General features: G+C 40.5%; 1 protein-coding gene, 1 non-coding gene and 1 pseudogene across 18 annotated transcripts in view; all 3 read left to right on the top strand.

The window, feature by feature from the left end:
* Positions 1-16,260, top strand: part of tns1b (tensin 1b) — a 135,415-nt gene that overhangs the window by 105,946 nt on the left and 13,209 nt on the right. For 14 of the 17 annotated variants that reach the window (XM_061841438.1, XM_061841440.1, XM_061841439.1 and 11 more), the window contains 4 exons: positions 1,295-1,362; positions 1,515-1,635; positions 11,106-12,536; positions 14,780-14,958. In XM_061841438.1, coding sequence (XP_061697422.1) covers positions 1,295-1,362; positions 1,515-1,635; positions 11,106-12,536; positions 14,780-14,958 — 1,799 coding nt within the window. The remainder of the gene's footprint in view (positions 1-1,294; positions 1,363-1,514; positions 1,636-11,105; positions 12,537-14,779; positions 14,959-16,260) is intronic. The other 3 variants (XM_061841451.1, XM_061841450.1, XM_061841436.1) reach the window with 1 other exon arrangement.
* LOC133512774 (5S ribosomal RNA) lies at positions 6-124 on the top strand (annotated as a pseudogene).
* trnay-gua (transfer RNA tyrosine (anticodon GUA)) lies at positions 3,307-3,392 on the top strand. The gene is given in 2 exon segments: positions 3,307-3,343; positions 3,357-3,392. It is a non-coding gene; the product is annotated as a tRNA-Tyr (tRNA).

Below are 16,260 nucleotides of genomic sequence, written 5' to 3'. Positions count from 1 at the left end.
TGTGGGCTTACAGCCATGTTACCCTGAGAAGGCCCGATCTCATCAGATCTCGGAAGCTAAGCAGGTTTAACCCTGGTTAGTAATTGGATGGGAGACTGCCTGGGAATACCAGGTGCTGTAAGCTTCTCTCCCCGGCAGTGGGGTTGCGTCAGGAAGGGCATCCGATGTAAAACTGTGCCAAACAAATATGCATTCATCTAAGATGACGCTGTGGTGACCCCTAGCGGGAAAAGCCGAAAGGCAAAGAAGAAGAAGATGATGTAGCCTAGTGGCGGCACGGTGGACCAGCTGGTAAAGCGTTGACCTCACAGTTTTGAGGTCCTGGGTTCAGTCCCGGACCCGCCTGTGTGGAGTTTGCATGTTCTCCCCGTGCCTGCGTTGGTTTTCTCCGGGCACTCCGGTTTCCTCCCACATTCCAAAAACAAAGCAAAATGAAATTGCCCCTAGTTGTCAGTGTGATTGTTCGTCTCGATGTGTCCTGCGATCGGCTGGCAACCAGTTCAGGGTGTACCCTGCCTCCTGCCCATTGACAGCTGAGATAGGCTGCAGCACTCCCCGCAAAGCTTGTGAGGATAAGTGGCTATAAAAATGGAGGGATGGATGTAGCCTAGTTAAGTGTATGTATTATAGGGGCCCCTAACATCCCAAATTCACTCAGTAGCACCCCCTGCTAATTCAGAACCAGTTACACTAATTGATGTGAAATCTGGCCGACATGTCCATCATAACAGGATATGAGAAAAGATTTCAAGGACCCATGAGCAAAATTGGACAGGAAATCGGACATTTTGCTTTGAACCAAATATTTTAGGTTGATTCCAGGGCTCATACCTTATTGGAAGTTGGGAAAAACATGAGACACCACTTTCATTGATAGACATAAGTCGGTAGACAGGTCTAGCTATTATAACATGAAGCATAAAAAAGTCTCAAAGGATCTGTGGTCAGAATTGAATAAAAACTTGACCAATATGCATTGATGAAGCCATTTTGAGTGGATTCCAAGTGGCCCTTTTGACTTGTATGTTGTTCAAGTCTCTCACTCAGTAGCACCCACAGAAAGTCAGAAAAAATATATTCCCTGACACGAGTTTCAACATATAGCACAGATTCTGGTTGAGATATCTGTCATGACAGACTGCATGGAATAGAAGGACCCGTGCTCAAAAACAAATAGATGACAATTTTGGATGGAATTGCAAAAATTCTGATGAGGCATCTATCAAAATTGGTGGGATGGCAATTCAGTCACCGCCCATTCTAATTGTGATATTTGATGATTTCCTGTTTGCAGATGAGAGGTTTCCTGAATATGGCAAAGTCGAGTTTATCTTTTCCTTTGGCCCAGAAAAAATGTATGGTAAGAATCAAAGTATCATTTTTTATGTCTAGTATACTAAATGGTTAGATTTTAGTGTACTGTACGTGTTCATGATGTTCACTTTATTTTTAATCCCGATATTTATTGAGGGTTGGAGATTCACATTCCTGCTCTGTTTCTTCGTACCTCTGGTCAAGGTATGGATCACCTGGAGAACGGGCCAAGCGTCTCTGTGGACTACAACACGCAAGATCCGCTAATTCGATGGGACTCTTACGAGACCTTCAATCAGAATAATGAGGACACTACAGAAGGTGAGTAACGTACAAATTTACATCAGATAAACACTTTTGTCACAGTCACAGAGGAATTTAAAAAGTAGGTAAATGCCAGGAAAGTTTTAGAGTTGCTCTTTGCTGAAAATCTAAACGTGATCACATTTTCTCATGGGAAAAAATGAGAAAGAGAATCCAATTTCTAATGGCATATGAACCCAAAATTTCAAGGTTTGATATTGCTTTGACTGAAAAATACTGTTTGCAAAATACAATCTTAACATCTTGAAAAAAAAAAAAGGATAAAACTACCAAAGAACAGTGAGGAAAATCAGTAAAATGTCTTCTGCAAAGCGCAGACAATTTAACATGAATTTGCCATCGTGTGTTGGACGTCATTCAAACCTGCATGCTTTATACGGATAAATAATCCCTGGAGGCTGTGGGAACTACAACAGCAATTGATGTTTATTGTCCATAATATGAATTATGAGGTTGCATTTTGAAAGGGACCAGCGGCACTATTACCGCTAATTCATTTGTGGCTATGTTTTACTCTCTCAGAACCCAAAAATGTCTATTGTGGGGGCCTGATTTTGTTGCTTCTCAAAGCTTTGTGTTACATTCCTGGTCTGCCACAAGCATTGGCCAAGTCTCTTGGTTGAATGTTGGTCACTCTGGGCCCAAAATGCTACTTTCTCCAAAGCAATACTACGCCCAGAGTGAAGGCAGCAAGCGGGTCGCCTGGTCTCTGAGAGCCAAACATTAAGGGAGACGAAACATCTTTCCTTTTTTTTCACGAGCAGGTCTGGTTTGTTTGTTGTTGAGCATACCAAAGAAATATGGTCAGGCCAATAAACAGAATCCACTGCATTTATAAGGTCTGTATATCAGTTTGATGCGAAAGCACCCTCTTGGAAATCCAGTGTTTGTCGTTGTTATTACTTTTTTTATTCAGTTAAAAACAGATTTTCATCAGCAAAACTGACCTGTTGGCACACAGCATAGTGAAATCGTTGCGGTTTATCTGTAATAGATGAAGAAAAACACACTCCACGTGCCATTCTGTAAGTAACCTTTTGATAGCTCAGTGGTAGAATGGCAAAAAATTGGAAATTCTTGTAAATGCCGAGAATCGCTCTGTTCCATACATGCTCTCAGCATTGAAACCCTTCGATAGCTCACTTGGTAGAGCGGAGGACTGTAGGAATTCAGCTGAATTCCTTAGGTCGCTGGTTCAATACCTGCTCGAAAGAGACTTTTAAATTTGACAAAAAGAGCAACTAAAATTGGCAATTCTTGTAAATGCCGAGAATCGCTCTGTTCCACACAAGCTGTGTGGATAGTAACCCTTTAATACCTCAGTTGGTAGAGCGGAGGACTGTAGAAATTCAGCTGAAATCCTTAGGTTGCTTTTTCAGTTCCTGCTCGAAGGACACTTTTAAATTTGACAAAAAGAGCAACTAAAATAGGCAATTCTTGTAAATGCCGAGAATCGCTCTGTTCCACACATGCTGTCTGGATAGTAACCCTTCAATAACTCAGTTGGTATAGTGGAGGACTGTAGAAATTCATCTGAAATCCTTCGGTCGCTGGTGCAGTACCTGCTCGAAGGACACTTTTAAATTTGATGAAAAGAGCAACCAAAATTGGAAATTTTTGTAAATGCTGAGAATCGCTCTATTCCACACATGCTTTGGACATAGTAACCCTTCGATAGCTCAGTTGGTAGAGTGGAGGACTGTAGAAATTCAGCAGAAATCCTTAGGTCGCTGGTTCAATTCCTGCTCGAAGGACACTTTTAAATTTGACAAAAAGAGCAACTAAAATTGGCAATTCTTGTAAATGCCGAGTGTCGTTTGATGGCTCAGGTTGTGGATTGGAGCACTCCACACAGGCTGTCCTGGGTTTTGAAACCTGGTCCTCAGAACTGTGAGGTAGATGTGCTAACTGGTCAGCCACCGTCCCACCTACTTTTTAATTCCTAAGGAATTTCAGGGTACAGACCAGAGTTATTTTTATTATGGCGTGAGAATTATGAGAGAGTCTGAAATACTGTGCTCTTTTGATTTGAACAGTATTGTTTTACACAGTTGAAATACTTTTTTTTTTTTTAAATTCCTTTTCGTGATGATACAAATAAGTAATCGTGTTAAATCAAATTGTTCCCCTTTTGGTTGACCAAGTCAATATGTCACATTTACAATGAGATGTTATTGTTGATCTCCCTTTTGTTCGTGCCACCTGTGTGGATTTGGCTTTCACAGACCTTCATCCTGCATTTTTGTTAAAACAGCAACAGCTGCTGCAGCAGGACAAAGCCAACATTGGGCTTTTTTTCCACGCCATTCCTCCATAAAAACACGACAAGTGATCCACAAACATTTACGATTCATGTTTTACAGTCGGCCAATTTAGTCTGAACCTTGTTTTTGTCTTAATTCTCATTTTAAAAAACGTTGTCCAAAATGAAGCTTGTAGTCAAGTATTACTCAACATACACAGTGGAAATTATTATTTTTTTTTTTACATACTATTCTTAAATAAAATGCAGTTTTGTTCTTAAAATCCCCCTTACCTCCGCCCCGATTTTATTTTTTATGTAATGAGGTGTCACAATCGTATCAAACCTTTTTAATTGGCCAAAAAAGTTAAAAGTACAGCAATTTTCTCAATTATTATTATTATTTTTAATTGGTGCCCTGGGGTCAATATATAGACACTCATAGGGGTCTCACGAGGTTTTATGTCATAGGGGAGGCTAGTTACCCAGGAGATGCACAGGATGTGAATGAAAATAACATGGGAGTCCAACATTTTACAAACAGTTTAGCAAGACTCAGAAATTGCTTTTTAACATTTTTGGCCAAATTCATGAAAATATCTGGGATCCTGTAGGTTAATTTGTCTTGACAGCCATCTCTTGGCTCTTCAGGTTTTAATCATTACTGCATAAAATTTCAAGTTTAAAAAGTCCTTTACGATGATTGAATTGTTTCGTATCTAATATCCACATTGTTCTCCATATGATACCTGGACTGCATCACAAATGGCTTTATTCCGTGAGATGCTTTAGATTTCCACTCCATTGTTACTCTTTTTACTCAACTGTCTGAATTCTTCCAGTTCAATATAATGATGATAATTATTATTATTCAGGTGGCAATCTTAAGACGGCTCGTTGGTGACTTATCCCTGCTTACGCAAGAAAATGTGGGGTTCAAATAATCGTAAATAAATAAATATACAAAGAAATGAATTAAACGACCAAATAATTTATGGGGCGGGTTGGCTTAACCCATTTTAAGGGGGTTTGAACTAAAATAGGCCCAACAACACCATTGTACTCATAATATATTTCATTTACAAACTCAAAAGAGACACTTTTGCAACGTACCTCTGACCACAAGTAATCACAAGACATAATTTAAAACTATAAACTATAACTATATATACAGTACAGCACAAACACATTAGAAATTTAATTCCAAGGACCACTGTAAAGATACAGAAAGAACGACATTAAAGTCATGGACAAGGATAAAGACAAAAAAAGATGACAAAAAAAATCACGGTATTGTGGGATTCGGGTGAGTTCGCTTGTTTACATCAGCATCAGTGAGCTTCACCTTTGTGAGCAATTGCACAATCACAGTTATTTTTTGGGAGGCTATGTCCCAAATTTACCCTGACATTTTGTTTTTCAGTACATTCTTTGGAGAAATGGTACAAAACACTAACTGGTCCTGTCTGGCATGAGGCACGACCTGAAGTTAGTGTTAGCAAGGTGAAAATTTAGTTACCACAGAGTTATTGTTTACCCAAGGTCCAGGAATAATTTGCTGTGTCAAGAAGCATTCAATCCCATTAGTGTATGTGTGTCTATCTCCTGGGGGTGAATGTTTCCTTTTTGATCCAGTACACATTAGTCAGAGGGAGATGTCCTTTCCCACGGTTGTATCTTATCCAGTAAGAGGGCCCGAACTGACCAAGCCTTCTCTGCATACCCTGCTGAAAAAATGTTCTACGATTTTGGCCGCGCATGCAAGCAGATACCTTACAGTCCATTATTAGCGAGATGGTTTGGGTGCATTAGTATAGATTAGACTGTACCTTGGAGGAGAGGAATAGATTTTTTTTTTTGTCCATCCACTGATATTGGCAATTCAGCAATTTCCAGTTACTGATGGAAAATCCAGGAAAATATCCAAAACGGTATAAAACCCTCTCAACAACTTTCTGACTAATTTTGTGCTGGATTTATCTCTTTATTTTCTCAGTGAGAAACATGCCTTACCCCTTTTGACACTGTCTTGTACAAGCAGATACCTTTCAATCTATTATTACTGAAGCCTTTTTAGTTTGTTAGGATGGAGGAGATCATAGCTTGAAGGACAGAAATGGACTTCTCGTTATCAATTTATTTGGGAAAATTGGTAGTTTAGAAGCTGGCAACATGGGAAACAGGAGTTCGGACCGCTCTCTTCAACTGCTTCTGACTAGTATTGAAATGAAACCCCTTTATTCCTTATCCTTGACCAGGCTGAGCTTTTTGGGCAAAGGCTTGACGCTGACTGCATCACTGTGCCTTCTCTATGATTGTAATGGCAATGAGGTTGTCAAGGCAACAGGCTTGGCTCTTTGGTATGGGATCAGGGGTGGATGCCACTACGTTTCTTTGCCACAACAGTGCTTTTCTGATTTTTAAACAGTTCTTTGGATTTTCCAGGCATGGCATTAACCCACTGAGATGTAGAGGTGAGATTTGTGGCCCTTTTGTGCTGGCAATAAACCTTGTCGCTATCAGAGTTAGGATGCTTTGACTCCAAACATGCCATCGCTCTGTTTGTACATCAGCATCGGCCAAGATGGTAAAACAAAGGCTTTTGAGGCCAAATTTAACACACAAGGCACTTCTTCTTCCTGTTGTGATGTGTACCCTTTTGGATTCGGCCAGCTCTGTCTGTTGCTGGCACAAAGGCGTCTGTTCAATGACATTTATGGTATGTAAGTCTGCTTAACTTGCAGTGGAAAACTATTTGGTCATGTACTTTAACATTTTATGTGACAAACTTTTCATTTGATTTAGTGAGATATATATTCATACTGTCTTTCATCAGCAATATTATGGAGGTTTGTACAAGGGTTTGTGTTAGGAATGCACAAGTGGTCTGTGGCATTCCCATGGACAGCGCTTTACTCTAGCTGTGGGCCAGACACTCTCCACCACTATTGGTCTTGTGTTGTGTTGTTGTTTGTCTTTACTCAGCCAATCTGTCTGAAAATGCCACAGGAAAGCCTGCACATTTAACCATGAGGATTTTTGCCCTTGGACAGGAAGAACCACAGAAAGCATCACAGATACTGATGTTTGTCATGAGAACCAAGCCACGGGACATGGGCGAGATGGAGCCTATTCCAGCTAACTTTGGGGGTGAGAGGGGTGGTATACCCTGAACTGGTTGCTAGTCAACTGCAGGGATGTTACGGGACACTAGACAAATATTTACGTCTAATCCTTGAGTTACAGTTAACATCAAATTCATGCTGTAGTCTTTTTGGAAGCTGCATACTTACTATTTTAGCCATCTGTATTGTTGTCGGCAGTAAGTTGAACCTATGATTAGCATGTCTACCTCACATTTCTTGGGTTCTGGGTTGAAATCTGTGCTCTCTCTTTATGTTTGTGCAGGTTTTCTTTCGATACTCCAGATTCCTTATTGATTCTCAAAACATGTATATTTGAAGCTCTCGAAATGGTTAATCGGATGAATGTGTGTGAGAATGCTTGTCTATGCGAGCCCTACAATTGTCTGGCGTGTACAAAATGGGTGCTCCTCTGAAGATAACTTGCATTTTCAGTGTTGGTCAATATTAACTTAAAAATACACTTTGTAAGATAGCCACCTGTCAATGGTTTTTCCATCAACCTTATCCTGTGCAGAAGGACAGTGGGGTTAAAGTTGATCACAACTGACTTTGGGTGGGAGAGGCAAGTTATACCTTCATTACGAGTAACTCACTGAGCAGACACCAACACACGTTTTGGCTTTAAGTAACCTTCATTTCAGTGGCAGTGAAATCTAAGTGCACTCTGAAAAATTGATTTACTTATCTCTTGATGAATATTTAATAAACCGAAAGAGCCCATTCACCATTCTGTACTGTACTTATATTTGCCAAGGACTCTTATTGGCTTCAAATTCTGTCAGCAAATCTAAACTGGATTTAGAATTAATTTATAGTTTTACTCCCTCATTTTTGAGCATCTGCTGTAATGTATGAAAAATACCCGTTCAATTTGACATCTTGATATCAGCTAATATCATCTGAGGACACAACGTGCTCAAGTCAGACTCTAGAATTGTTAAGGGCACTTGGCTGTGCAAGACAAGTGCTATTTTGACTGCTAAAGGACTTCTGGTTCCATAGAGTTCACAGTTCAGAGATTAAAAAGGTCACACAGTTGCACCATCTGCCCCCTCCTAAACCTTAAAATATCCAGAAACGCACCAAACCGTTGACATGTAGTGTGTTGTACGTCTTTAATCCTTAGTCATGCCTTTGTGTGAGCTTTATCTCTAAGTGTCTAGACGAGAGGATTTGAGAGCTTCCAGGTGGGATGGTTCGTCGCGTGTTTAAAGATATTCACTTGTTTTTTTTTTTTCTAGATTTTTTTTTTGTCTGTCTGACAAAGAAGTTCTTTAACCAAGTGGTCAGTCCAGCCAGAATTGTCACGGTCCACCCTCTCCACTTGTTACATAATTCGTAAAAGCGAGGGAGTCAGAATGACAGGCATTCTGATCACACAGAGAAAAGAAATGTACCCCCTGGAGAGCATGAAAAAAAAACAACTAATACATCAGACATCCACAGACTTGGGTTCACTCCCCCTGACATCCGAAGAGCAACAAAAAGAAGTTCTATAAGTGTAAAGGCTTAGATTACTTCCTCAAGAATAAATGGTGGAGATTCTGTGGAAACTCCTGAGTCACATCACCCCGAAAAGTGAGGACATGCGCTTGATAACGAGGAAGGGCTAAACTGGGGCCTTTCCATTGATAAGTGTTAGTGGCCTTTATCAAGCATTAACACTAACCATCTCAAAATCAATCGGAAGGAATTGCAATTTTCAAATTCATTCTTCATTTATTGTTAACCATCATGATAAAACAGAATTAGCCCACCCGCTGCAGAGGATATGTCATGGTAGTCATGCCATAAAGACGGTACAGAACATTATCAGAGACAGTACATATTCACAACATGTACTTTTCATACTTATTCGATGTTGAGGATGCTACAGGAGCGCCACGTCCAGAACATTGAAACTAAAAAACAGCTTCCACCCACACGCCGAGGACTCCTGAAGAAATCACATCAATGTCTGTGAACTGCGCTGTGCAATATTCTCCTTTTGTAATCCTCCCACTTGCATGTTTCCATTGTGCGATTCCTCTGCAACCTGCAATACTTGAATATTAAAGTACTTCTTTGCACATTACATACATATTTTTTGCACTAACTTGCTTGGTCTTCCTCTTGCTGTTTTTCCTTGCAGCCTCATCCTCAGCACCCTCCGACCAATATACTCACTCTCTCGCCTCTGAACATGTCCAAATCATCAAAGTCTGCTCTCTCTAACCTTGTCTCCAAAACATCCAACTTTGGCTGTCCCTCCATTTACTGCTGCCAAAATTGAACGTAAATGAAAAAGTATTTTTTCAAGGCAAATTAATATTGAGATAAATCAATCTTTTCCATAGTTTCTGATCATTTCGGATAACTAAACAAGTCATGAGTCAAACTGACCTGAGAATTTTATTTTTGCTGCTGAGATACAAGCTAACAGCACGGTTGACAATATGGACGGTATTCACCAACCGTCTTGAGTAGTCGGATGGATGGGGTTTTTCTTTCATTTGTTGCCATGAAACGAGTGCACGTACTTGCTGAAATATCTTTGCAAACATGCAATATGTGTGTAGATGCTATGGGTCTACTGAATTCATTCTAGTAGCTTCATAAGACCTTTATGGACTTGTGTCCTTTTCTCCAAATTGCAACACAGTGCACTCTCTTTGTAACCCCCTCCCACTAGCCCTCCACACCCACCGTCAAAAAGCTGTTAGACCTCCCTCAGAAACACCACACCACAGAACACAAGTCAATGAGGAGTGAGTGAGAGTGGTAGCGCTCTTGATCCAGTAAAACAGCGGGAGTGGGAGGAGGAGACGGAACAGTGGCCAGAGCCAACTCCCAAGGACTGTAATAGCGCATGTTCCTTACTGGACATTCCACTGGTGGACTTATCCCCACTTTAGTTTTGGGCATTCATCCACTGCTTCAGAAGGTAGGGGAGCCACCTTCTAATAAGTCATTTTGAAGCATTTGGAATTGAACATCAGAAGAATACTTTGATCATTTTAACTCTCTGAGAGTCACAGTTGGTTTTAGTGCCTGATTTAGAGACAGTAAGGTGAGATCTTGCGTCATTACATCTATGTTTATCAGCATGAGGGATGGTATTTAAATGCCTCGGAAATCCCGCCTCAAGCCTTGACACAGCTTATTTACTTACCTTCTTCATCATGAATTAAATGGAGGCTGTCATCGGTTTGATATGGATATAATACAACTAATCCATTCTGTCCTCGAATGCTGGCATGATAAATTCTGTTAGTTTCCAGTTAATAACCAGCCACAATGTTCCTTCCCAGCGTCCCGTGTTTCCAGAAGTCACATGAAAGTGTCTAATAAGTGCTATTTTTTTTGTTGTTGTTGAAGTACAAACAACATTGAGTGCGAAAATAGGAGAGCTTTTTGTGAGGAAGTAATACAGATTGAAAAACAGAGCCTTTGGTTGCTGTTAAATGTTGAAGACAAAGACATTATTTATACGTCTATACGTTGCTCTACATTTTGTCAAATTCACGCACAACACAAAAGAAGGGTTAATAACCACACTATGCTGATAATGTGCTAGCCACATATGTTTTGATTTGCTGGGTTCATTTAACACAAATAGCATCATCCAAGTCTTCCATTCAGTGATCTGTATCAGATGCCTATTTTTTGCACTCACTCGATTTAGCTATAAAGCATCCCCTGGCATTGTTTGGGTGGCACAGGTTTTTCCTAATTGGCCTGATGATGCAGACTCCTGTGATTAAATGATTTTTCCATACTGCATGCCACAGAACTCACTCATTTCCTGAAGTCAGTCGAATAGTTGCACATGAGCCAGGATGTAACTTCAGCTGTTTTGGCAATGCCCACACATTTTCCCTATATACCAAAGCACAAGAATCCTCAAACATCTTAACAACCACAGCACGTAGCAGTCAACCAACACTCTCGTTAATGAGCATACAGTCACACTGTTTCCTTAAAATCCTTTGGACTGGAAAGATTTAGCTCATTACAAATATAAGAGAAAACATGTCAGCCGAAGATCACTTTTGTTTGACCTTTTATGTGATGCGCACCTCTTATTCTTGTTTCTGCAGAAGTCATTCATACCCAAGGACCTTTGGATGGGAGCCTCTACGCTAAAGTGCGCAAAAAAGATTCTGTTGATGGGACTGTCACTGCCAATGGGCTCCCACCTGCTGCTATTGAACACGTGCTACCTGTGGTCGACCACGCCTTATCAGTGAGCAGCGACTCGGGAAACTCGACAGCGTCAATTAAAACGGACAGAACAGATGAAGTAGCAGCAGTTCATTCGACTGTCAACCTGCCAAGTGTTCCCACCGTTGAAGCGGTAGCTAAAGTCCATCTCAACGACCAGCAACCCATCAGCCCACAGGAGAAACAGGAGCTGGAGCAGCTCCTAGGTGGACTGGAGGGGCCCATGCATCATCAAGGCTACCATGCCTCCCCGACCTCTGCCGTTGAAGGGATACTCCACCGGGTTCCGGCTCAAGTCCATGTAAATGGTCACCGCAACATTGACCGTGAAACTGACATTTTAGATGACGAATTACCGAGCAGTCAAAAGGCCAACAGTGTGGACAGTTTGGGGACCTTCTCCTCAACCGATGGCCGAGCTACGCCAGCAGATCTCTACTATCAGTCGGAGTCCATCATTAATGGCCAGGACCACGTCCCGTACCTGGAGCGCAGTGTTGCAGAAAGCCCAGTAGAAACAGTCCAATCACAAATTTGCATCACAGACAAGCCAGTTACACTGACTCGGAATGATTCAGTCCCAGCCTCCAATTATGTAGCAACTCAGAATCTGTACCGCTCACAGTCATTTAGTATCGATACACAGTCTATGCCTCCAGCTCCCACCCGGACCACCAGTAGCAGGGATGCCGTCCAACGTGGTCTCAATATTTGGCATCGGTTCGGTGTGCCTGAAGAGCCTGTAACCGAAGGACTCACTTTCGGGACACCGCCCTCTGCGATAACAATACCGGCTCACCAGAGCCTTCCACAGTTCCCTAATCGCCACAGTGGATCACAGGAAGAGATTGAGAAATCAATAGAGACACTCAATCTCCTCATGTTAGATCTGGAACCAAGCCGTTCATTCATACCAAAGTCGCAAAGTGCTCCTCTAAGGGAAACCAGTGTTGTAACCACACAGCCATCCTTCTCTCAGAGCCAAAGCAAAGCTATCTATGAGGTGGATATGCCCACGATGTTAAGTCAGGTCAGCCATCAGTCACCCATGACACCAAGCACACCGGAGCCTGCCCCTGTTTTTGCATTGAAAACCACCGCAACCAGTCCTTCTTCACCAGCTTCTGCGACTGGTCAGATGCAGGTAAAGGCAATCAACACCTTCCAACCAAGCTCATTGTCCCAGTCCACTGAAGTCTTGGAGCCCCACAAAATCTCTAGTGCTGGATCAACATCACCCACTACAAGGGACTGTGAACATGAAGAAGTCTTTAATCTTGAAGGACTGGTGGCTCAGAGAGTTGCAGGTAAAACACAAATATATTATCTTAGTTACTTAGCTGACTTTCATGCACATTCTCCTTTGTAGCATGGCCTAAATTCCATAATAAAACAGTTAGCAAAGCATTATATTGACACTGTCGATATCATAAATTCGACTGGAAACTCGCTTTATCTCATTTCCTAACAGGGCAGGTGTCCGTATCGTACAGGCTCAAACAGGAACAGGCCTTGTATATCACACATCCTGAATGCCAAAGTACATTTGTTCAAAGTCAACTCGTCATTAGGGAACTGTAATAGTGTACAGTACATCTCAGCTAGTTGTAGGGGAAAGGAGCAGTCCTCGGCTTTAATAGTGAAAAAAAAACAAACCATAAGTGATGTCATGTTTAGAATCGCCTGTTAATAGTTTTAACTCTAAGTAAGCCGCGGATTCATTTGACACTCATCTTACATTATCCTTAAAATCAAATACCTTAAAAATGATTCACTTTTGAAAAAAACGCAGAACAAAACTATACACTTGGATTAAAGACGCTGCGTAACTTCTGCCAACAACCCGGCTCAACCTAGCTACATCCCTACATACGAAGATCTTAGAACCATCAAGATGTATCAGTTCAACATGACACCAAATATTACTTCCCTGTTAGTCAGGACTTTGGGACAATCTCGTTGCGTCGTACAGCATCATAGGAAGAACTTAAAAAATACACAGGCATTCTGTTAATAAGGGAATTTTTAAAGAATAGCTATGGCTTGTTTCCACAAGAAAAAAAAAGTCAGTTGGTGCATTTGTGAATAGCAAACGCAGGACTGTAAGCTGCATAATGCTGGTTTATTCTATAATTCATCAATTCCTAAAAATGTTTTTTCTTCATTAAATATTTTCATACATGGTTAGTTTGGATTTAAATGTGATCCAGTGCAACATTGGCATTTTTTTTTAATTAATAGTGAAGCAGAATGAGTAACCTTCAGCGCATGACAAAATAGCCAACCAGTCCACTTTAATTTTGCATGTTTGTTGTTCTTGTCCTGGCTATAAGACCTCATCCACTTTCCTTTTTCCGTTGTCATTTGCCTTTTTTTTTTCATTTTATTTTCCTTATTCATCTGTTTACCCAGAATATTCAGCACACACCCAAAGGGTCACCTCCAGCCTTTCCTCTTCTTCTCAGTCTGAACACAGCCCCTCTCACTCACTATGGGGTTTGTTCCCTCATCTTAATCACTTTTTAGGAGTTTTCCGAGAAGTTCTTGTCTGTGCTTCTGCATTTGCAGTGCTTGCATCAAAATAATTTTGACTTGCTGATTGACGATAGCTCATTTAACCCTCCTGCGATGTTGCTTCTCAAGAACGGCAATAATGTTACTGGGCCATTTTCATTTGGGGATGTTTAGTTATTCAAAAGTATCTGAAAAAACCAGCATAAAAAATATATGAATATATGGTCCCTTACAAGCTGTTTTGTATGTTTTAGTTACAATTATTAAGCCAAACAATAATTTCACACATTAAAACTAAGGCAAATATGTGTTAACTTTGAAATTGGTTAATTACATAATTTTAACGTATTTACTCCCTGGCATAAGAAGCTAAAAGTGTCAAAATCAAAAAGTATTTTAAATAATAATTTTCATCGTAACATTTGTCTCACACACACACAAACACACACAACTTTGAAAATGCAATGTAGAACTCTTTGATTTTCCAATATTCAGACACAGACAAAACTAAATAAAATGCCAGGTTAAACCTGGATTGGGTCATATTAGCCTGTTAGCATTTGTACCAAAGGAACAAATGCTATGGGAGCATTAAGTTTTCATAAAAATCAATTTAAAAGGAAGCGCACACTATATAACACATTTCTAAAATATGCATGTTAGGTTCATGAAACCTTCAAATCGTCTTTAGGTGGGAATGTAAGTGTGGATGGTTGTTTGTCTAAATATGCGCTACGATTAGCTGCCGGCTAGTCCAGAGTGTAACCCCCAACTCTCCCTCAAGTTAACTGAGATACGTCACCCACGACCTTAATGAGGACAAATGGTATAGAAAATAGATGGCTGAACTTCACTATAACTGCGTGTGTTGGTTTTGCAAATGCTTTATACTACTGTGTAGTGTGTACTAGTTTCTCTGTATACTGCAGCCTTAAGAAGCAGTGTGCATTCCCAAGAACTAACAACCCTCATGAATTTATTATGCTTCAATCAGACATTGCTGCATTTCAGCTCCCTTAATTGCCTATAATCACAGGTGTCCAGACCCGTACAATGTCTCTGGATGAGCCAGCAGTCCTGGGCCGGCGTAGGATCACGAGTGACGGTCCAGAAGATGCTCCCTCCCCCGATGTCCCAGTGCGTTCCCCTGTTCGATGCGTTTCTCCGGAGTTTGTCAACGCCATCGCCATGAACCCCGGGGGACGACCGAAGGAGGTAGAAAGTCTTTAGCATGGGAACCTCACTGAGTTATACTTGTATTTCGATTTTTAGGGCCCAAACGCCGAGGCTCATTGGAAGCATTTTGAAAACATTATTATCGTTTATCATTATTATTCCAATAAGTGATTCATCTTTTTGGGGGCTTCACTGTGCCTGAAACGTCCCCAATACTTGCAGTCATGTGTATCCTGGTGAAAATTTACTGTGTCTATATAAAATAATTCAGTCAGCAGCACCCAAAACAAAATTAGAACACATTAATTACATTTGTAGTAAATAAATACATCTTGTAATTTACTGAAATTGGACAATTTCCCTTGGCACACTTGATGATACAGTCTGTCGATGGAGACAAAAGTGGAGAATCACTACCCTAGAAAGATGAGAGAAACTAAAGAACCAAGAAGTTTTGCCTTTGCTGGTGAGTTTGGCCATAATTTCCAGGATTCTTGGATAGTTTGAAAAAACAGAAGCCCTGGACACCAGTTTTACCGTATGACACAAAATGGTTGTCTGTAAAGGCATTTTAGATGAATTCTCTGGGTTACACTTTGAAATACCCCAAATATGCGCCAATTTACCCAAATGAGCCCCAATCATTTGAACTTGTACTTGACAAATGGGTGATGCTAAATTGAAAATACTCTTTGCTTATGTGGGTATGTATCAAAGTTTGAAGAACATTGAGGAGTTGCCATGAAAAATTGGGTGCCAAAGGCTGTTCAACATTACATTATCTCTGCTGTTTGTATTTATGTATCATAATTTCTCGCTTGTTCTCCACCTCCCCCCAAAAAATAATAACAATGTCAAAAGTCAATAGTCCGCATTATACATAGGTTAAAAATAAATATATATATATATAAAACTTTCCCATTCTATAAACGTATAATGCCAACTAGAGGTTATGAAAAAGCTGTACACTTTCAGTCCAGAATGCTAGCGCCCCCAAGAGGTCATTAGAGAGGTGTACACTTTCATTTTAATATACTACTGCCACATAGTGGTTATGAAAAAGGTCTCGCCTACACTTTCACTCCAATATGATAGAGCTATGTATGATGCATAATATGTCCAGTGGTCCTCATAAGTTTACATATCCTGGCAGAATTTTTTTTATGTGACTGATGAACGAATTGCTTTATGATTATGTTTCGTTTAATGATAATGCTTTTTTGAAATGCTTGACCATATAATTTGAATCCCATTGAAATAAAATTGTGTTTCAGCTGGCCCTTCATGTTTTCTTTGAAAGAATTGTACACATTTTATAAATTCTACTTAGGTAATCAAACA

Source organism: Syngnathoides biaculeatus, chromosome 14, assembly GCF_019802595.1.
Source record: "Syngnathoides biaculeatus isolate LvHL_M chromosome 14, ASM1980259v1, whole genome shotgun sequence".
Taxonomy (NCBI): domain Eukaryota; kingdom Metazoa; phylum Chordata; class Actinopteri; order Syngnathiformes; family Syngnathidae; genus Syngnathoides; species Syngnathoides biaculeatus.
Note: the sequence above shows the minus strand (reverse complement) of the source record. Positions and strands in the feature narration are given on the sequence as shown.